The sequence below is a fragment of the Glarea lozoyensis genome, assembly GCF_000409485.1.
Source record: "Glarea lozoyensis ATCC 20868 chromosome Unknown GLAREA3, whole genome shotgun sequence".
Lineage (NCBI taxonomy): Eukaryota > Fungi > Ascomycota > Leotiomycetes > Helotiales > Helotiaceae > Glarea > Glarea lozoyensis.
The window spans coordinates 2,632,586-2,647,724 of NW_007360998.1; the positions used below are offsets into that span (position 1 = coordinate 2,632,586).

The 15,139-nt window shown below is 47.8% G+C and overlaps 5 protein-coding genes across 5 annotated transcripts; 3 read left to right on the plus strand and 2 right to left on the minus strand.

Annotated features, from left to right (window-relative positions):
• Positions 1-212: 212 nt before the first annotated feature.
• GLAREA_00863 ((Trans)glycosidase) lies at positions 213-2,033 on the plus strand (the record flags this gene model as incomplete). The annotated part of the gene is made up of 1 exon (XM_008085621.1): positions 213-2,033. One exon carries the CDS (start codon positions 213-215, stop codon positions 2,031-2,033), a length of 1,821 nt encoding a protein of 606 aa, XP_008083812.1.
• A 1,967-nt stretch (positions 2,034-4,000) lies between these two features.
• GLAREA_00864 (uncharacterized protein) lies at positions 4,001-5,193 on the minus strand (the record flags this gene model as incomplete). The annotated part of the gene is made up of 4 exons (XM_008085622.1): positions 4,001-4,459; positions 4,770-4,867; positions 4,919-5,097; positions 5,150-5,193. 4 exons carry the CDS (start codon positions 5,191-5,193, stop codon positions 4,001-4,003), a joined length of 780 nt encoding a protein of 259 aa, XP_008083813.1.
• A 320-nt stretch (positions 5,194-5,513) lies between these two features.
• On the plus strand, positions 5,514-6,956 carry GLAREA_00865 (Glyceraldehyde-3-phosphate dehydrogenase-like, C-terminal; the record flags this gene model as incomplete). The annotated part of the gene is made up of 3 exons (XM_008085623.1): positions 5,514-5,527; positions 5,576-5,658; positions 5,707-6,956. 3 exons carry the CDS (start codon positions 5,514-5,516, stop codon positions 6,954-6,956), a joined length of 1,347 nt encoding a protein of 448 aa, XP_008083814.1.
• A 3,654-nt stretch (positions 6,957-10,610) lies between these two features.
• Positions 10,611-13,081, plus strand: GLAREA_00866 (Carbon-nitrogen hydrolase; the record flags this gene model as incomplete). The annotated part of the gene is made up of 4 exons (XM_008085624.1): positions 10,611-10,643; positions 10,697-10,807; positions 10,977-11,314; positions 11,509-13,081. The coding sequence occupies 4 exons, from the start codon at positions 10,611-10,613 to the stop codon at positions 13,079-13,081; spliced, it is 2,055 nt and encodes a 684-aa protein (XP_008083815.1).
• Positions 13,082-14,090: 1,009 nt separating this feature from the next.
• On the minus strand, positions 14,091-14,966 carry GLAREA_00867 (endoglucanase II; the record flags this gene model as incomplete). Its single annotated transcript, XM_008085625.1, has 4 exons — positions 14,091-14,186; positions 14,251-14,448; positions 14,504-14,828; positions 14,878-14,966. The coding sequence occupies 4 exons, from the start codon at positions 14,964-14,966 to the stop codon at positions 14,091-14,093; spliced, it is 708 nt and encodes a 235-aa protein (XP_008083816.1).
• Between the last annotated feature and the right edge of the window lie 173 nt (positions 14,967-15,139).

Below are 15,139 nucleotides of genomic sequence, written 5' to 3' on the forward strand. Positions count from 1 at the left end.
TTTTGAAGTCGTTCATTCCTTAGGAACTTCCGTTCGTCGACCCTATGAATGCTATTTCATAACCGACGCTTTTAAACTCGTCACTCCTTATATACAAACGGCAGAGCCTTTATACACGGTAGCACCAAACAGATTTATACAAGCAAGATATCGAATATCTTTCCCATACCTTTCCTCCACAGTCCTTCGCCAAATAGTTCCAAGCAACAAATATGTGGACAACTTCGGGAATGGCCTTGATGGCTGTTCTACTTTCAAACTCAGCACTCGCACTCCCACAAGTTCCAGTCACTACCGTCGTCAAGACAGCCACGGTATACGTTGAATGGCCTGGGTTTACTGAGGAGTACAAAATACAAGCTGAGAAAACCAGCACCACAGTGATTATGAGCACTGTCTCCGTCATTCCACAGCCTTTGAGTGTCACATCCAGCACATCTCAGCTTCCCTCAGGCATATTTTACCCAGGACAAGCAAGTGGAAGCATTTTCGCTTCTGGTTCTGGCATCTCATGTGTGGGTACTGGATCTGGATCTTGCCGACCTACTGGGAAGCCTGGTAGAAACAGTACCAGGACGCGAACACACACAAGGACCGTTGACTTTGGGTCTCAATCCTCATCATTCAGCTTTTTTCCGTTGTCGACTAGCTCTTCAGCGTCTGACATTTCAACAACGAGCAATGAGCTTCCAAACTTTACCACCGTCATTTCGATCCCAGCTCCAACAAGTTCATTAGAATCAAGCTCGACATCTTTAGAACCGTCTTCTTCTATGTCTTCTGCCTCTTCAACCTCAACAACGACAGAGGCTTCTTCTCAAATAGCTATCGCTTCGACACCTTCAAGCACAGGCATCCCATTTCTTAGAGGTGTGAATCTTGGTGGCTGGCTTGTACTCGAAAAGTGGATGAACGACGAAGCCTTTTCTGGTGCATTTTCTTCCGCAGTGGATCAATACACATTCGACACCCTTCCAAATTCCGCGGCAGCGCTGAAAACTCACTGGTCAACTTTCTTCACCGAATCCGATATCAAAACAATTGCCGCAACTGGTATCAATGCTCTAAGAATCCCCATCGGATACTGGGCCTACGATAACGCAGATTCACCTTATCATACCGGTGCAGACGCATATCTTGAGAAAGCCATCGGGTGGGCCAGAAATGCAGGCATGAAAGTCTGGGTGGACCTCCACGGATCTCCAGGAAGCCAAAATGGCTTTGACAACTCCGGTCAAAAAGGAAACGTGGACTGGCAACAAGAATCCAACCTCGCCCGTTCTATCGCCGTTCTCAAGACCATGGCCACCAAATACGGAAGCTTGGAATACGCAGACGTAGTCGTCGGTCTCGAGATGGTCAACGAGCCCATCTCCTACGGAAACAACAAATTCGCAACCACCCAAACTTGGGCACAATCAGCATACACTGCCGTCCGCGCAGCTGCTGAGAACAAAAATATGGTCATCGTCATGCACGACGCCTTCGAGGGCGCACCGAAATGGACGAACATCGCTACCTCGCTCAACGCCGATCGCTCCTTCGGTGTCGACTCCCATATGTACCAGCTCTTCAGCGACGCAGACAACACCCTCACGCAGGCCCAACATATTACTAAAGCCTGCGGCTGGGCCGATGAGCTCGCGTCCGCGAACGCTGTCATGCCGACGTACGTTGGCGAGTGGAGCGCTGCGACGAATATCTGCGTTAACCCCGATGGTTCGACCACCGCTGGTACTTCATGTTCTGTAGACGGCTGTCAGTGCCAGAGCGTCGCGTTTGATAAGTGGAATGAGGGGATGGTGGAGCAGGTGCGACGATATGTCGAGGCGCAGCTGGACGTCTTTGAGAGCAGTAGTAGTGGGTATTTTATCTGGAGTGCGAAGGGGCCTGGTGGGTGGGGGTTCTTGAATGGGATTGGGAATGGGGCGATTCCGAATCCGGTTACGGAGAGGAAATATCCGGGACAGTGTGGTGGTGGGAAAAGGAGAAGTGCGAGAGGGAGTTTAGGGAGTAGGGGGGAGACGTGGTAGAGGGAGGTGGTGCGGTTTCTTGGATATACCCTTTTTTTTGTTGATGATTCTTTTAGATGTTGAGAGTGTTTTGGGTTCATTTTCTTGTATATACCTTACTTTAGACATGAGCGAGAGCTTGTTGCAAATATCATTACTTCAATCATACTTCTCCTCGTTAATGATACCTTCATGACCATGGACGACAACAATTCACCTTTCCCTTCTACGACATATCACGTGTCAAGATAAAGCATCTCAAAACACCCCGAAGAAGTTGTCACGCTTAGACGGGACGACCTATATTTGAAAGAAAGACGCGTTAGGATCGGTACATGGTATAGACTCTGCACCTACCTTACCCTTTTTTCAATGGCGGCGATAGAGGACATCGTAAACTGAAATCAATTCAACTAGTTCTTATGTTCACACCATTCAACACAACCCTCTAACCAACCAACCTCCCCAAAGATCCTTTAAGAATTCAATCCCACATCCCAAAAACAAAACCCCCTAACCTATATATGCCAACAACCCCCCCCAATCCCCCTGCCCGACCATTACCACAAACAACGAAATCCCCAAAAATAAAATAAAAACTTACCTCACCCATTATCCGGCCCTCCGACGTCTACTCCTTCCCGAAGGGCTAGGTTCAACGCGATCCCTGGTTGGTGGTTGGTCGAAGGAAAAGTGCTGGATTGGATATATATATATATATTGATGTGTTGGTGAATTGTGGGGGGTGTTTTAGGGGGTGGGGGGTGGTTGTGAGGTGATGGAGGTGGTGAATGGGACGGGAGGTGGTGATAGGAGGGTGTGAGTGTGAGGTGGATGTGAGGTGGATGGGACGGGAGGTGGTGAATTTTTGGGGTGGTGATGGGGGAGAGGGAGGAAGGGAGGGAGGAGTGGGTTGAAAGGGATGGTGATATGTTATGCTTTTGTAGGATATAGGGAAATAAAAATGTTGGCTTCGTATGTTACAGATATTTCTACTCATCTCTTCAATTGAAAGTTTTAGCGAAATCGAGAGGTGATCTAAATCAAGACACTCGCTTAGGATAATAGGAGGACTTTTCTAGCGGGGTTACACTTCTTGTATGCTCACGCTCGTATAGGTTGACTTCCGAACTATTCATTGCTGATTTTCCGACTCAGGGTGTCCTTTGATTAACCCACAACCACAATTCAAAGAGTCAAGATAAGCGAAGACGCTTTCCTCACCACATATAGCGACATGGAAACGCAGCCCACCAGATCCCTCTCAAACGTACAACCGCACCCAAGCAAGTCTACAAATAACAACCCTCGCTCCTCACATAATTAAGTCTCTCCACTCCACCCTCATTCTATATAACTAACAGTCTAACACGCCTAGACTTTGATAAAGTGAAATAATAGAAAAGCTTAAGACAATAATATCTTTGATAGTAGCATTCCCCTTGCATCTATACATTCCAGGCAAGTTTGCTTAAGCGGATACCCCGAGTCTTGGAATCAGGATGTGTGCTGTAAGAGTATAGAGGGGATTCGAGTACATCTTGGATAAACGGGAGAAAAGAGATTCCCAGCAGCCAAGTTCTATGTCTGAATCTCGCTCTTTTTTTGCCCATGAAAATCGCACGAGATTGCCCCCCTCCTCACCACCGTGTACCAATCATGTTGAAATGCTGGCTTAAATAATGAAACGCTGCCAGAGCATAAAGAGTGCTCAGAAGAGGGAACAGGCTGGTTACTCAAAGTGAGGTCGATGTTAAGATGATAAAGTACAAGTATCTTGCATAGATAGGAGCTGAGATATCCGTAACGGTATCCGTAAAATGGTGTGGACTTCATGATATACGGGGATTGATGTAGATCATAAAAACCTTGTAGCTCAATTGTCTGGCTGTCTCACCAAATGTCACGAAGTGCATATCACAAGCTCATTGATACAGAATATAATCACATTCTTCCAAACCCCTTCATTACACAGCTAAATGACAACCTCAACCCAATCTGTGTCCCGACCCCCGACTCTTCCACGAATCAGGCAACGGCCCAGACCCCGAAGCATTCCCAGAACCTTCGGGCTCCTGGCGCTGCGCTGGAGTAAACGAGGTACCGTAACCCTTATGTTGCACCGAGGCTGTCCTCGTCTCCCACATCCTCCTTATAAAACCCGGCGTAGGCAGGAGATTACTTCCACCGCCGAATTCGGGCCAGAGTCGTGTTAAGAAATCATGGAGATGTGCTGCAAAGAGGCCGCATAGGCCGATGATGAGCGCGTTCTTGCCGGCCATCAACCATGTTACAAGGAGCACGAGATAAGGCATCCACTGTGCTGGTACAGTGACAACGTAATACGTCGCCATCTGTCCTCGATCATCCTGGCTCGACGTGTAGAGGAACGCAATTATAAGCGCGGAAGTGTAAACGCTTGTGCCTGTCAAAAGGTAGCCAAGCCCCTAGTTCATGGTCAGTCAAGACCACATTACAGTCGTGTAGATTATTAATCAAATATGTGTCGAAATGTAGGGAGCTACAACCACCCGAATCAAGTGGAGGAATCGAAACGAGTTTATTCTCAAGAACATCCCACCATGCCTACACCGCCACTGGCCCTTTATGTTTTATGCGAATGACGGGCGCAGTGGAGATGCAGGTGGTAATCTCCCTCAGCTTCAGGAACCGCAATAGTTTGGAGCAACAGCACTATGCGGGCAGTATGTGAGGTGTAAAAGAAATGAGAAAAGGGGATGAATGGGTGAAGCTTACCAGTGATGTTACCATAACGAAGATAACATATGTGAAGAAATCTCCCGGTTGAGTAAATTTCGGCGACGCTCTTTCAAGCTTTGCACAATGTGTATACACTATTCTCATCAGCCAAATTCATCCATTTAATCCAGAACTGTGCCACTCACACAAATACGTATCAAACAACACCGAAAGCCCATCTCCCGTCAAGAGGAAGCACGTTACCGGCGACCACAGATACGGCGGCCACTTCATCAGAAACGGAGGATAGAAGATGATATATCGATATGGCAATAATCCCGTATGCACCGCAGCAGACATCACGAACGCACCCGCCGCAATAGTCCTACGCTACATCAGCATCAGCATCACCTTACGAACGAGAGCGGTGAACTTACCGAGCAATAGGCGGACATGCCAGGAAGTAGTCTACAGCAGACATGATCGCGGTAGCTCAAACGCCAATCTCTTGCGTGGAAGTTGGAAATGGAGAATGAGGTTGGAGGTTGTTGAAGTGGAAGAACACCTTTGCTCAAAGCGAAGCTCGAGCTGGATGGTCCGTGCCGCTGTTCCACCGCCAAGACTAGGTATTCCCTTCCTCCCCGCTGTCCACCGATGACGGCGCGCGCTGTGAAAATTACCCCACCAAAAAAGTCCAACATCACAGCGTGTGAGTCGTTCGGCGAGGTTTGTTGATCATTAAAGAATTTTCTATTTGAATCAATCGTCTTACCATCAATCAAATATCGAACAAGCGAAATCATGGCAGGATCAAAGTCAGTATCATGTCAATTGAAGGCAGAAATATATTAATTCGTTCACAGGAAAGTGCTTATGCTCGGTGCTGGATTCGTTACACGTCCCACCCTTGATATCCTAAGTGATGCTGGCATCGATGTCACTGTTGGTATAGAACCCAATTCGAGATCTCGATTACATAGCTAACACATCTCAGCTTGTCGAACCCTCGAGAGTGCCAAAAAGCTCTCTGAAGGCGTCAAGAATGGTCACCCAATCTCCCTAGATGTCACAGACGAGAAGGCTCTAGATGCTGCGGTTGCAGAACACGATTTGGTCATTAGTTTGATTCCATATACTTTCCACGTCCCAGTCATCAAGTCTGCTATCCGAAATAAGAAGAATGTCGTTACCACAAGTTATGTCTCGCCAGCTATGGAGGAGTTACAGGAGGAGGCAAAGGCAGCTGGAATTACAGTCATGAACGAAATTGGTCTTGACCCAGGACTTGATCACTTGTATGCTGTCAAGACAATTGACGAGGTTCATCAAGCTGGTGGAAAGATCAAGTCTTTCCTGTCATACTGTGGTGGTCTCCCAGCACCAGAGTGCTCAGACAACCCATTAGGCTATAAATTCTCATGGTCATCCAGAGGTGTCTTACTGGCGTTGCGAAACACAGCCAAATTCTATCAAGATGGACAGGTTCAGGAGGTTTCCGGTGATCAATTGATGGGTACCGCCAAACCATACTTCATCTACCCGGGCTACGCATTCGTCGCCTACCCTAACCGCGACTCAAGTATCTATAAAGAGCGCTACAACATCCCAGAAGCCGACACCATCATCCGTGGCACGCTACGTTACCAAGGTTTCCCAGAATTCATCAAGACCCTCGTCGATATGGGCTTCCTCAAAGATGAGCCGCAAGAGTTCCTCAAACAACCTATTTCTTGGAAGGAAGCCACACAAAAGATCCTCTCCGCCTCATCTAGCTCCGAGCAGGATCTCAAGTGGGCTATCGCATCCAGCACCTCCTTTAAAGACACTGAAGAAAAGGAGCGAATCCTAGCCGGTCTCCGTTGGATTGGGATTTTCTCCGATGAGAAAATCGATCCTCGCGGTAACCCACTCGATACGCTCTGCGCGTCCCTCGAGAAGAAGATGCAATACGAAGAGGGCGAGCGCGATCTCGTCATGCTGCAACACCGTTTCGAGATTGAGAATAAGGACGGCAGCAAAGAGACAAGAACATCAACACTGGTCGACAATGGTGATCCAAAGGGCTATTCAGCTATGGCTAAGTTGGTCGGTGTACCATGTGCGGTAGCTGTGAAGCAGGTTCTTGATGGAACGATTTCTGAGAAGGGTATTTTGGCACCAATGTCCAAGACGATTAATGATCCATTGATGAAGGAGTTGAAGGAAAAGTATGGCATCTATTTGATCGAGAAGACAATTTCTTAGGGGTAGAGTATGGATGATGAAAAAGGACAAGCGGTGCAAAAAAGAATATAGAAACAATGATTTTATGACATTCGACGTTCCGCATCTCTGTCTGTGACCAACCTCTTTCGCGGGATAATATAAAACAGAGGCGTGTTTTACTTCACCGGACTGCATTCACTGGTTGGCCATGTGCTGTGGTTGCCACTATCAAGCCAATTCAAAATTCTCTATCGAACTCTGCAGATGTGATACAAAACCCAAGAACCAGAATATATGGTCTCGCAATTTCATTTGGAGCGCAAACGGCCCTTTGATACACGTAGCCATTCCCAGAGGTAATTGCGTTCGCATTTTCCAGCACAGAACCAAATCCCGAGCTCAGGTCTGAAAGTCTCGGAATAAAGGCACGGTAGCTTTTTACATACGCTTTAATGCGTTATGCTTTCCAGAAAGCTACGACTAGTATCTATGTGCCTAGAACCTTCGACTTCTTAATCCAACGCTCCGTCGGATGCTCCTTCGAAGTCGATGCTAAGAACACAATGTTCTAGACTGCAGGACATAAGCAGGGAGAGCCAATTCAAAGTCCAGTCCCAGATAACATGCGATTGAGATTGAGGATCTACAAAGCATCCAGCTCGTTGAGACCACGAACGTGCCAAACATGCTCTAAGATCCACGCAAGCAGAACGTAAAATATGAATCCTACGAATGCGTATCGGCTAGAGATCCCTGTTGTAAAGAAGCGCCGACCAATAGGTGAATTAAAGATTGAACATAAGCGCTGGGTAGTGGAGAGATACTGGGGGAGTGGCTTTTGAGAGTGAGGAGCGTGGGGTGAGACTTAGGAATAGTGATGGGAAGTAAAATCGAGCGAGAGATGAGTATGAGGGTAGAGGTGTAACGGGGAGAGAATTCTAAGGCCGTGCCTCTTTCTGACTTTTCTTGAGATAAATAAAAGCATGTGAAATTCAATCGTGGAGGGTCCGTAGCTTGGAAGTGATGTTTGTGCCTCTTGCGTATACCAAGTATTGATAACCAGATAATAACCTCGAGAATAGAAAACTTGATGCTAAACAAAGCTTCAGAGTTCTTCCCAGGCACAGCTGAGATGTTTCTGAGAATAGGAAATGCGATTTGGAGTGTATTGGTAACTAGTATCTGGAATTAGAAATGCGGAGGTAAAGAAGATAATTCTGAAAGTGTCTAAATGCACTCAGGGCACAGGAGGGAGCGATCTGAGAATAGGACTTTTGTCATGGAAATAGGAATTAAAAGAGGGAAAGACTTGAAGCGAAAGGCACAGTCGGAAGTCCTCTAGGAATGGGATGATGATCTGATGGTAAAAATGGTTAGACACTCCGAAGCAGACACCATTAAGCGCTCTTGGGTGTATTGTGGAGCAAGAACCAAAGTTGGAACTGCACTAACAGTTGACAAGCGAGGGAGTAGCCGACTTTTGACGCGAAAAGCAAGCTTGTACAATGGGCTGCAGAAATCAATATTCTGTAAAGACTCTAAAAACGTGGGGTATGGGAACTTTCAACTCGCAAGTCGTCTATTGATGATCACCCCTAGGACGTAACCGCCAAGGTGCAACCATCACAACCTCGAATATATGCGAGTATGCGAGTAGAACATGCAAGAAGCAGCCACATGGAAATTCCTGCATTCTGGTACCGATCCAAGATAGCAAGAGGCAGGCAGATAAGAACCATTGCCAGGGGATTTCGGAGCTATCGCAGTGTGTCAGCTGTATACGTATAGGGAGAGGCACAAACTCGTGGATGCATACGTGAATTCAGCGGCAATAAGCACCAATGTGTAGCACACCAACATCGGAGAATGGACGAAATAGGGCACTCGATAAGCTTTAAGCGCTGATTGACTCGGAATGAGGGGAAGAGCCGTACCCCGCCGTAGACGGACGGCAAACGATTGCGAAATCATGGAAGTTTACGAGAGAAGATGGTTCTGACGTGCAGGCATCGAGGCACAACCACGACTGAACGTTGGCGCTGGATAATGAACCTAAGTGGTTAGTTTGACCGATGGTAAGTACTACCGGCCAACTACCGATCCAGTCATGGAGTTGGAACGAGCAAACGTGGTGTGTATGAAGATCAACCTCACTGGCGGATAAGTCGATAAGGCGCCTGTGCCATGAATGTGCAGTAGTACCACAGGCGCTTGAAGAAAGTTGGTAGTCAGGAACGTGGAATGAGTAAGATGTTGTGGAATATTCTGACTGTTCCATTGGCGAGTGAGAAGTGAGGGAAAATGTGGCTCTGCGCTGAAGAATCGACGTTCCTGAGGGTAAGCAATTGGCGTTGGCTTAATCGAGTGATCGACTGTGTTCATATGGTGAGACGGATTCAAGAGTAGAACTTTTGATGAGGACGGCTTGAGCAGGCAGCAGATGTGCCTTCGACACAGCCATGAACCGTTTCTTAGCTGCCAAGTGAGGTTATACTATACGAAGTGAGGTCAGTCAACATGTTAATGAGAAACTGTTGCAAGTAGATTAATCGCTGCACTTCGCTTTCTGTACCACGTGTAGAGTCTGGTAGAGCAATATCGAAGAGGACTGCGACTCAACAGCAGAAGCAGCTACTTGGCGCAGTTGACGCGAGAGCAGGGGAATGGAATCCTTCTGGCGGTTGAAGGTGGATGAAGCGCGGCGGCCTGCGCCTTAGCAAGCGGTCCAAATGTAGATATCGCAGTGTTGGTGCTTCTTTTTTATTGAAGATTCCAATTACGGACTCAAAGATCCTGTATTGTGGTGCATCTGACTGGATGGGTGGATGTTGGTGCGAACGAGTTGCAATGCCACCCCAGGAGTTGGCGTGCAAGCCATTCAAGCCATGCAATCAATTCGTGAAATAATTGTGAGACGTATATGGTTGGCGATGATGCTTGAGTATGATTAAATACGATGGAAAGATGATTGAATAGCGCTGGCCGACCAAGGAGGGCCAGTTGTGTGATGGTTTTCGAGGCCACGAGGAGGCCACGGAGGCCAGACACGGCCATTCGTTCGAAGCGAGAGAGAAGAGATCTCGACAACTTGGCCTCGGCCACTTCGCACCGAGCACGGCCCAGCTTTCCCTCCGGTCCGTGCCCTCGACCTAGTCCGCTTTCGTCACTAGAGCAGCCCCTCCAGAATTGGCTCGCGCAGAGGAGGAATCAACTGATGGCGGGGAGCGTCTTACCACACCACCGTCCATCCCTGCTGGGCGCGTAAGGCACCCCCCAACTTCCAATCAGTCCAATTGACTTCGCCAATCTTCTGCAGCATCTTTGCATCAACCGCAATCACATCGAAGCTCCAAATGGAGGCAAGTCGGATGCGATGAGCAGGGTTGGCCTCCGTCCCGCACAACCCCAACTGCCATCACGCCAGTAACCTGCAGGAGACTCGTCCTCTGCGGCAGCAATTAGATCACAGTCGAGCCGACCACTGGTTGCTGAGCCCATACTGGAATTGTCACACAACCTCCTCGTGAACCACCAACTTTGATATAAGTTGGTTTGTGCCCTCCGTTCACTCGCTCCCATCCCGCCGGGTCCAGTCTACAAGTACCTCATCTTGTCTATGTACATGATCATCTAGACCACCGCTCCGACCTCGAGCTGCATCCTCTTGTCAAGACCAAGATTTAGACCGCCACCATGAGAATCGGGTGTCTTCAGTTCGCGCCTCAAGTGCGTTTCCTGTGATCCAGAGCATGGAAGAGGATGTGCTAATGTGAAAATAGTTGGGAGATGTCGACAACAACCTGAATCGGGCAGATGCGGTGTTGAGTCGAGTCAATCCTAAGGATCTGGGCAAACTTGACCTACTGGTTCTCCCAGAGCTTTGCTTCTCGGTCAGTGTTTACTCCAAAATCAATTGTTTGGTTCCGCTGCGGACGACGAGATTTCAAGACGGATGGTACTGGTACCCAAGTGGCTTTCAGTACTCGACCATGTTGCGGCCGAGACCGAAACGAAAACTCACCACCACATTATGTGTACCAGGAGCTAATACCCGCATAGGGATATAATTTCAAGTCATTAGAGCAGATTACTCCCTACCTCGAACCGACTACGTCTGGCATCACATCGCTATGGGCTCGCACTACGGCTTTGAAATATAACTGTGTGGTGACTGCCGGGTATCCAGAGAAGGTGGATGTAAGAGCAAAATGGCCAGCGGGACCAGAGTACTACAACTCCGCCATCACGGTCAATGCAGACGGAGAGACCGTGGCCAACTATCGAAAGACTTTTCTTTACTCTACCGATGAGACCTGGGCATTGGAAGGAAAGGGCTTCTATAGTGGAAAGATCGATGGGCTAGGAAAGGTGGCCATGGGAATCTGCATGGATTTAAAGTAAGTTTAACTCTTTGGGAAACTTGTCGAGTCAGCAACTGCATATCTGGACGCGAGTCTACAAACCTCGACTTGGCTTTTTGCAATCTATAATATGACAACATTTGATACTTGTTGTTTTGGATTGTATTAAAGAGGCACAGCGAAATCTGAGTTTGCGTCGTTGGCACGATCAACGCTAACAAATCTCACAGTCCCTACAAATTCGAAGCGCCATGGAACGCCTGGGAGTTCTCTTATCATATTCTTTTCAAACAGGCCAACTTGGTCGTCATGTCCATGGCATGGCTGACTAGGGAAGACATCACCACCTTCAGCCGTTCACCTCACGAGCCAGATATGGAAACGCTGTCTTATTGGCTATCACGTCTTGAGCCTTTGATCAGAGCCGAAACCGTTGGAGAAATCATTGTTGTCATGGCTAATCGATGTGGCTCTGAGGGTGATGCTGTCTATGCAGGAACCAGTGTTGTACTTGGTATTGAGAGCGGCGAAGTCAAAGTCTATGGCATCCTAGGACGTGGCGACAAGGAACTTCTTGTGGTCGACACTAACAGACGACCAAAAGCAAAACTCGTTGCGGAACCTGCATCGGCGGCTTCCACTGCCACCGATACGACTACTCAGTCAAGAGACACCGATGGTTCTGCTTCGACCGCTTACACTTCTCCGGATGAAGATATGGTAGAGGATATGGAAGACTATAACGACGGATACAGCTCTCTCTCGCCCAAGGAATCGAAGACTCCTGCAGCATATTCGGGTACTACTTCCTCTGATGATGAGAGCTTTTATCGAGAGTCGTTACCGTCAGCCAAAAGCTACTCCAGTCAGCCATCTCCACGGTTCCCAACCGCTCCGGCTTCTCCACATTCTGCAATGAGCGTTCCACCATCGCCACAAACACGCGGTCGAAGCCGTACTCGAGCGCAGCCTATGCTTACACACAAATCCCCATGGGCGCATCATGAAAAGTCGTCCAAGACAGCAACCAAACCAACCACACCAGTAGCACAAGCAAGCCAACCACCTTCACCAATGACAAGGGGTCGAACACGCGAACGTACTCGAGATCCTGCAGAAGTGAAGCCAGAGCCGACTTCCATATTAAAGAATGCACATTCCTCCTCGAACCCGAACCCGTCCCCACCTAAAAAGAGAGGCCGAACCCGTGATCGTACCCGAAGCCGTGTTGCTACAGAAGCTGCCACTCTCAGAAAGGACTTGCCATCACCTAGTATAAACTTCCCTTTGGCTGCCGAGACACAGGGTAGCATTGAAGAGCGTCGTCAAAAGGCCAAAGCAGCCGTTGAACACCAACGAAAACCTTCAGTAGCGGAAGATTCAGAGCCGATACTACTGTCCCCCATGACCTACTCACCCACATTCGCTCCAACGTTCCCTTCAACATCCGCTCCGCCAAAGGAATCCCCAGTCCTCCTATCTCCCCATACTTACTCGCCAAAATCATCTCCGAAAACATCTCCAAAGCAATCACCATTACCATCACCGACTGTCGAAGCACCTCCGATCCCACCACGAGGTCGAGCAAGAGAGAAGGTCGAACCCAGCATATCTGTTGTTACCACTCGCGACTCAACATCCAATACTGAGGGCAAATCATCAAATACCTCTGGAACAACATCAAAATCATCTCTCCCACCCACTTCTGCAGAACCCGACCGATACCAATCATACTTTACGAGCAAGACGTTTGGGGAGAGGGGTGAGCATATTAATGCTAGACCTCGCAGTGCATACTGGTGATGGAAATGTAGTAAATGAAATTAGGACTTGTCACGTATATATTATTTAGCAAGGCGTTTTGGGCGGTCATATGGTATGGGTTTGGCTTGGGTATGGAAGGCAAAGGAAGCTATGGCGCTGTGGGGATTTTTGTAATGTTGATGAATTGATATGGATTTGGAATTTATTGCAGATAGGGATCGCGTATATACCATTATATATATATATTTGATTCAAGGAAAGAAATCTCTTACTTTATGGAAGCCTGCTTAACTCACAGTGGAGAGTCTGTAGTTATAATTTATTACAATTGTGAGTACAGTAAGTGCGTCTTCGACTCCTTACTCCTCGAATACCCTTGTCTACAGTACCTTTTAGATAGATCTACCTACAGCGATTTCATGCGGGGCTAGACGAACAAGGAGAGTTGGTGTGCAATTCGGGAATAGAAAGTCTGTTATGTTAGAAGAGCGGGTCTCGTTCTACGAGGCTGAAGATCTTATTTTCTTTCGTTTGGATATCACGTCTTTACAATTGAGTTCTGTTTAGATGATGTACAATCCGATAAATAATATCTTGAAGTAGACTCAGGTGGTTCTTCATGAGACGTATTTGTATATTTATTGTAAGAGTTTGGATACCTGACTTAAGTTTACGGTTTGGATTGGAATACGGACATCGTTCGGCGCTGAGGTGGTTCATTGATTTGAGTGTTTTTTTGGGATGTGTATGATTATGGAGATGAGAGGGTGGGATCTATGTTTGGATGTTTGGTTCTGATGATGAAGGCCTTTGAGTGCAATTGCAAGAGTGCTTGTTGACTCATGGTGGTTGTCGCTTCAGCGCGCGTACCATGACATTGTTGTTACATAGCCATTTTAATACATCGAGACGATGGACGGATTAAATTGCAAAAAGTATTCACATTGAAACATTCAAATATATACAATCCCTTGTTCCTTCATCTCGAGGCAAACCTCCCTTTCCATATACACTCCCCCCTACCACATGTTTTATGTGAGATGAAAATCTACCCAGTCCAAACAGCCGGGCCAGGAATAGTGTAACTTTGCAAGTTGTTGTAGATGTTGATTTGGATTCCTGGGTCGTTGGCTTTGTATGCTCCCTATATCGTTATTAGCACCATCCTAATATATCACTATATCATCTGGATTAGGATTTATACGCACAGGGAATTTGACACCAGCAGGATTCGCAGTTCCGGTACCAGTGACGGTAACTTGATAGCAGGTCATGTAGAACTGCGCACCGCCCGCTGAGCTGGCAGAATGCAGAGCGATGGCTTCGGCGCGGACGAGGTAGTCTCCTGGTGCGAGGCTCGAAGGGATGGTTGCGGTTCGCTTTCCGCAGTTGGCGTTTAGGGAGTCCTGGGCGGTATTGTCAGTATGTTAAGTGAGAGAGGGGGGAGGGAAGTGGGCTTACTGTTCCCCATTTCTTGGTGCTTGGGTTATAACCTTCTTCTGAGATCTTGAACCATGATCCAGAGCCGGGGTCGGAGGCGGCGCTGGCTACTTTGGACATGTAGATCATGACTGGACCGAAGTGGTTTCCGCCGATAGCTTCTTTGGTGCAGACGCGGTCGCCTGGTTGGGCGTGCATTTCGACGGTGATGGTTCCGCCTGCTGGGACGGTGCAGAGGGGAGTCACGGGTTTGGTGCCGGCGTTGCAGCGGATGTCGTTGCTTGAGACGCTGGTCACGGGGCTGTTGCTAACTGGTAGACGGGCACATGTTGAGACTTGATCTTTGCTGTTGGACGAGGTTAGTAGCTGAATTTGCATATTTGGAGGGGACATACCCGTTAACCCATAGATCCTGGAAAATAGAATGTCCAACCACAGATGATGAAGCAGCCAAAAGGCCACCAACGAGAGTAAAAGACTTCATGACTACAAGAAGATATTGATACAAACAAAGAACTGTAGATGAAAAAAAGCCGTTGCCAAGGTGGGTGCAAGTACTTTACTTATACCATTACAACCCATGTGTCACCAGACACATTCTTGAAAAATACAAAAATACAAGTAGGTTAATATAGGAGAATTGTGGGGTACATGGAC